Genomic DNA, 6,226 nt, shown 5'->3' with positions numbered 1-6,226 from the left:
GGTCTCGATCTCCTGACCTCGTGATCCGCCCGCCTCTGCCTCCCAAAGTGCTGGGATTACAAGCTTGAGCAACCACGCCCAGCCTTGAATTTTTCATAAGGTATTTATTTTTGAAATCAGATACGGGGATTAAAACAAAATTGACTCACTGTTTAAAACTGAGCATGTCAGTTGAGGCCCCTCTGGCTTCCATGGTGCTTTTACGGTGAGTAGTGTCAGGCACACACCAATGTCTACGCGTCATCTTGGAAGGAATCTTAGATGTCTTTCCAAGACAATGTGCAGGTTTTTTTTTTTTTTTGAGACAGAGTCTCTTTCTGTCACCCAGGCTGGAGTGCAATGGCGTGATCTCGGCTCACTGCAACTTCCGCCTCCTAGGTTCAAGCAGTTCTCTGCCTCAGCCTCCCGAGTAGCCGGGACTACAGGCACCCGCCACCACACCCGGCTAATTTATTGTATTTTTAGTAGAGACAGGGTTTCACCATCTTGGCCAGACCGATCTTGAACACCCGACCTTGTGATCCACCTGCCTTGGCCTCCCAAAGTGCTGGGATTACAGGCGTGAGCCACCGTGCCCGGCCGACAGTGTGCAGTTTTTAAAGACCCTTATAGGTTTTTGTTTTTAAACATTCCAAAAGTATGTGACCCATCATGCCTCAGTTCAGAAACAAAAATCTGCTTAAAAGGGACTTTTACCACCACGATTTTTCTTTTTTTATTGAGACAGAGTCTCGCTCAGTCCCCCAGGCTGGAGTGCCGTGGCGTGATCTCAGCTCACTGCAACCTCCATTTCCTGGGTTCATGCCATTCTCCTGTCTCAGCCCCCCAAGTAGCTGGGATTACAGGTGCCTGCAGCCACGCCCAACTAATTTTTGTATTTTTAGTAGGAATGGGGTTTCACCTTGTTGGTCTTGAACTCCTAACCTCAGGTGATCCACCTGCCTTGGCCTCCCAAAGTGCTGGGATTATAGGCGTGAGCCACCACGTCTGGCCCAGCACCACTATTTTTCAACCTTACTCTATATCCTGCCACTTGGCAACAGAAAACTTGGTAGGAGAAAACTCCTGGAGCCAGCCTTCCTAAGAGAATGCTGAGGGGCACATATATTTTGGGTGGATACCTAAGTATAAAGAAAAGCAAGATTTTGGAATAAAATAAAGCACTGAAGTTACCAAGCATCAAGCAGAAGGCAAGGATGGTTTGAACTGGGATGTGTGGAGGCTGGAATGCGAGTTTCTCAGCTGTTTCTTCATGGGTTTCCTCCCTACTGACACTGCATTTCCTCTGTTCCCTTCCAGAGCTGTCTGCACTTCCTGTAGCATAAAGGTGAGGACCATGTGGGATCTGGGTTCTGAGCTAGGTAGATGGGGGCTCCACTGGCTTTGATTGGAGGTGTTGGATGTGCTGCCCTCACCAGGCACCTCATTCATCTCCCTTCAGGCAGAATCCATTCCCATACTTTCCAAGATAGTGTGCAGTTTTTAAAGACCTTTATAGGTTATTATTTTTAAACACTCCACTTTAGTAGCCTGGTACCAAAAAACCCTTCACTTCCCCTCTAAAAGTCCTACCTTCTTACATTCTATAACTTTTGGGGTGTTTTAGGAGGGGCTCCTTATTGCAGTTGGGGTGTGTGCTCATGTGCAGGTACACAGAGGTAAAGGGATCCTAACATTTAAAAGTATGTCAGCTGGGCATGGTGGCTCATACCTGTAATCCCAGCACTTTGGGAGGCCGATGAGCCTGGCGGACTACTTGAGACCAGCCTGGCCAACATGGGGAAACCCTATTTCTACTAAAAATACAAAAAAGTTAGCTGCGCATGGTGGCACGCACCTGTAATCCTAGCTACTCAGGAGGCTGAGGCCACAGTGAGCTATGACCGCACCGCTGCACTCCAGCCTGGGTGACAGAGACTCCGTCTCAAAAACATAAAATAAAATACAAATAAAAGTATGTCACCAGCCAGGTGCGGTGGCTCATGCCTGCTGTTCCCGCACTTTGGGAGGCTGAGGTGGGAGGGTCTCTTGAGCCCAGAAGTTCAAGGCTGTAGTGAGTGTGGCTGTGCCTCTGCACTCCAACCTGGGCAACAGAGCAAGACCTTGTCTTAAAAATATATATATATATATATATATTAGCCCTTAGGCCTCAGTTCAGAAGCAAGACTTATACTACCACTATTTTAAAAGTCTTACTCTATATCCTGCCACTTGGCAATGGAGAAGCTTCCACCGCATCCATGTTAAATGTGGATTTTGTGCAGTGCATGGTGGTAGATCTGTATGGTATAAAAAGGGACGGCTTGTGCCCTCTAAGAAGCCCCTGCTGATGAGCAGCAAGCAGGAATCACGTGCCAGTCTTCAGACAAAAGGCACAGAGGAGACATTGGAGAGCATAGGGACAACAAATACTCTCCAGGCAGGTCTGGCCGCCACGCAGGTCCGATGGGGGAGGGGAGGTTCCTTCGCACTGAGTGTACCCTGAATGTGTCTGTGGGGATGCCTGGTTCATGCCTCCTCCCTCTGTGCTGCAGATGAAGATGCCTTCTAAGAAGTTTGGACACATCCCTGTCTACACACTGGGCTTTGAGAGTCCTCAGAGGGTATCAGCTGCCAAAACCGCGCCAATCCAGAGAAGAGACATCTTTCAGTGCGTTCTTTGCCTTGTGCTGAGTCACTGTGGTGGTCGTGCGTGAACAGGAACTTGAGAGCTGGGGTGGAGGGGGCTGGCTTTGTCTGTGTGTGCTAGGTCACCCCAAGGAAATGGAAATCCAAGGCGGAGACAGATCATTTTGTAGGGCTCTGGGAGGCTGAGTAGTGTGAGATGGAAACTGGACTCGGGTGGTCAGGGGAGAGTCTTTGCTGAGATGAACGCTGCTAGCTGTGTTTGTTGCCTGAGGGCCAAGGGGAGGCCTAGGGTGAAAGGCAGCCAGGAGGGGGCTGTGGGATGCACAGTCAGGGAGGGGGTGTTGCACCCGGGCTGGCTCCTCTCCCTGACTGCCCTCTCCCGCCCCCCAGATCTCTGCAAGGGCCACAGTGGCAGAGCGTGGAGGAGGCGTTCCCCCACATCTACGCCCACGGCTGTGTCCTGAAGGATGTCTGCAGTGAGTGCACCAGCTTTGTGGCCGACGTGGTGCGTTCCAGCCGCAAGAGCATGGACGTCCTCAACACTACGCCACGACGCAGTCGCCAGACCCAATCCCTCTACATCCCTAACACCAGGACTCTTGACTTCAAGTGATAGCCCCAGCAGGCCAGGCCTCCAGGAGGCACCAGGCAGGCCCTGTACCAGGCTAGGACGCTCTGAGCTGTGCATGTACATATATACATATATAGATACATTTATAATATATATACACAGCCTATATATTTATATACACCGTTTCCTGGCCCCAGAGCTCATTTGGGTTCAGGCGCACTTCAGAACCCTCCCTGGGGGAGGCTGTTTCTTCTCAGGATTCCCTGCCAGGGAGGAAGGGGAGGGAGGGAGTGGGTTTTCTCACCGAGGGGAGAGAGCAGAAGGTTCTAGATCCCAGCACAGACTGCATTCCATGTTCCCATTCTCTTCTCCATCCCCAGGAATGAGAACAGCTGCTTTCCCTCCCCTGTGAACCTCTAGGTGGGGATAGGGTATCTTGGCTCCTAGCTGGACCAGAGCGCCCTGCCTGCCTCTGCTCTCCCTTTGTGGGCACTCGGGCAGCAGAGGCACCTGGAAGTCTCCGAGTGGGCGGGGTCCCCGTGAGAGGCACCCCCCGCCTCTGTTTGAAAGGTATGGCCAGGCTCACGCCTATAATCCCAGTACTTTGGGAGGCTAAGGGAGGATCACCTGAGGTCAGGAGTTTGAGACCGGCTTGGCCAACATGATGAAATTTCATCTCTACTGAAAATGCAAAAATTAGCCAGGCGTAGTGGCAGGTGCCCGTAATCCCAGCTACATGGGAGGCTGAGGTAGGAGAATCACTGGAACCCATGAGGCAGAGCTTGCAGTGAGCCGAGATTGTGCCACTGCACTCCAGCCTGGGCAACAGAGGGAGACTCTGTCTCAAAAAAAAAAAAAACAAAAAAAAAGTCCGGGCCACGCTGCTCCCTGCCCTTTCCCTGGGGTCCAAACCGCATCTGTCCTGTCCCTCCTCCCTCCCACACTCTGGTGCTGTCCTCACTCGCCTCTGGCCCAGAGGCTCCTGATGATGCTGGGTGGTCCCAGTACAGGGAAGAGTGGCTGTCAATTTGTGCACGTGGCCACTCTTGGCCCAATAAAGGATGTCTCACAGTCTTCTGTCTGGGATGTGCACTGAGGATTCGCCCAGCATGGTGGTGGCCATGTTCTCCCAAGGCTGTAGCTGGGCTTGAGGGGCCACCTGCCCTCCAGGACGAGGAAAGGCACAGTCAGGTGCCCACCAGGTGAGAGCTCCAGGCCTGTTCTGTCCATGCAGCCCTGGCTGGCTCTACCAGCTTCGTGGTCCTGCCCACCTCAGTCAGGGCTGCATGTGGACAGCACAGACTACTGCCCATCAGCGCCTCTGGCCACACCTGCTGGCCTGGGGGACACTTTGGTCTCATTTCCCGGATCCCTATTGTTCTTCAGGGAGGACTCACAGGGGCTGGAGGTGTGACTGCAGGCTCTAGACAGGCCCTGTGCTGAGTGCTGTCTGCTCACCTGCGCCCGGCTCAGCCTGTTACAGGGCCCTGCTCTGCTCCTCCGTGAGGTTCTGCCATCACCTCACCTTACAGATGAGGGAACTGAGGCTCAACGAGGTGAAAGAATTTGGCTAAAGATACACAGCTCACCCAGGAGCTTTGACTCCAGGCTGTAATGCTGGCCGTGGAGCCTGGAGGTCAGGAGGGACCTGACTTGCAACAGATGGGCCTGCAGGAGAAAATACTCAAACAGCTGGGGTCCAGGAAATCCAAACACGCAAAATTAGAGCCCCCAGTAAAAATAGCCAGCTTCTAGCACGTGTGTAAGTACTTCACGGGCTCTCTGGCCTGTATTTTTATTCCTGTTTAAAAATAAGACGACGCACAGAGAAGGTCAGCAATCTCCTCCGGTCACACAGCCAGCAATAAGCTAATGTGTAGTGCTTGGTAAGGACGACTGCTCTGGTTCTACAGGGGCTCACACTCCCTATCATGGGAAGACTGGGTTCTAATCCATACAGCAACGCTTGGAAATGAAAGCCCACGTTAAACCCTAACCCGTGCTGGGTGCAGTGGTGCAAGCCTGTAATCCCAGCACTTTTGGAGGGGGAGGTGGGCGGATCACTTGAGGTCAGGAGTTTGAGACCAGCCTGGTCAACATGGTGAAACCCCATCTGTACTAAAAGTACAAAAATTAGCCGGGCATGGTGATGCATGCCGGTAGTCCCAGCTACTCAGGAGGCTGAGGCAGGAGAATTGCTTGAGCCTGGGAGATGGAGGTTGCAGTGAGCAGAGATCGCACCACTGCACTCCAGCCTGGGAAACAGAGCAAGACGCCATCTCAGGAAATAAAATAAAACCCTAACACCCTAACTCATCCTGGGAGGGGCCAGGCCGGCCCACCAGGGCTGCTTCCTGGGCTCATGTAGCCGGGTTAAGTTGGGCAGGAGGCTGCTGGTACCTGTCTTCTCTGTGCCCTCCTGCCCCCGTGTCCCCAACCCCCGGCACAGGAAGCTGTGCCATCCGCCCAGTGAACCGAGCCCTATCTCAGCCTCATCTACTTTATTTTTTTCTTTTTTTTGAGCCAGGGTCTGGCTCTGTGGCCCAGACTGGAGTGCAGTGTCACGATCTCGGCTCACTGCAGCCTCAGCCTCCCGAGTAGCTGGGATGACAGGCGTGCGCGGCCACGCCCGGCTAATTTTTGTATTTTTAGTAGAGACTGTTTCACCATGTTGCCCACGCTGGTCTCGAACTCCTGACCTCAGGTGATCCGCCCACCTCGGCCTCCCATAGTGCTGGGATTACAAGCGCGAGCACCGCGCCCGGCCCTTAGATCGTGACAAACGCGGGCGGCCCGTCCTGGAACTGCTCAGAACCACTGTCCTTAACGAGGCCAAAGGCGGGCAGTGAGGGCCGCGTCCCTCACTGGTGCCCAAGGGGCGGCGGCTTCAGGCCAGGGCAGAGGTGGGCATCGACGGCTAGATCACTTGAATGACACCGTGACACGAAAAGGACCAACTAGCAGCGTCCGGGACGCAGCTGTAATGCTCCAGGCCCGGAGCGAGGACAGGCCCTGGCGGGCCGAACG

General features: G+C 53.5%; 1 protein-coding gene across 1 annotated transcript in view; it reads left to right on the top strand.

Moving 5' to 3' along the window:
• SPIRE2 (spire-type actin nucleation factor 2) overlaps positions 1 to 4,273 on the top strand; it is a 26,757-nt gene extending 22,484 nt beyond the window's left edge. The window contains exons 8-10 of the mRNA XM_011928066.1: positions 1,300 to 1,327; positions 2,535 to 2,650; positions 3,019 to 4,273. Of these exons, the coding sequence (XP_011783456.1) occupies positions 1,300 to 1,327; positions 2,535 to 2,650; positions 3,019 to 3,241 (367 nt within the window). The 3' untranslated portion in view covers positions 3,242 to 4,273. The remainder of the gene's footprint in view (positions 1 to 1,299; positions 1,328 to 2,534; positions 2,651 to 3,018) is intronic.
• The last annotated feature ends 1,953 nt before the right edge of the window (positions 4,274 to 6,226 follow it).

This window comes from Colobus angolensis, unplaced genomic scaffold (genome assembly GCF_000951035.1).
Source record: "Colobus angolensis palliatus isolate OR3802 unplaced genomic scaffold, Cang.pa_1.0 Scaffold76, whole genome shotgun sequence".
In the NCBI taxonomy this organism is placed as follows: domain Eukaryota; kingdom Metazoa; phylum Chordata; class Mammalia; order Primates; family Cercopithecidae; genus Colobus; species Colobus angolensis.
Note: the sequence above shows the minus strand (reverse complement) of the source record. Positions and strands in the feature narration are given on the sequence as shown.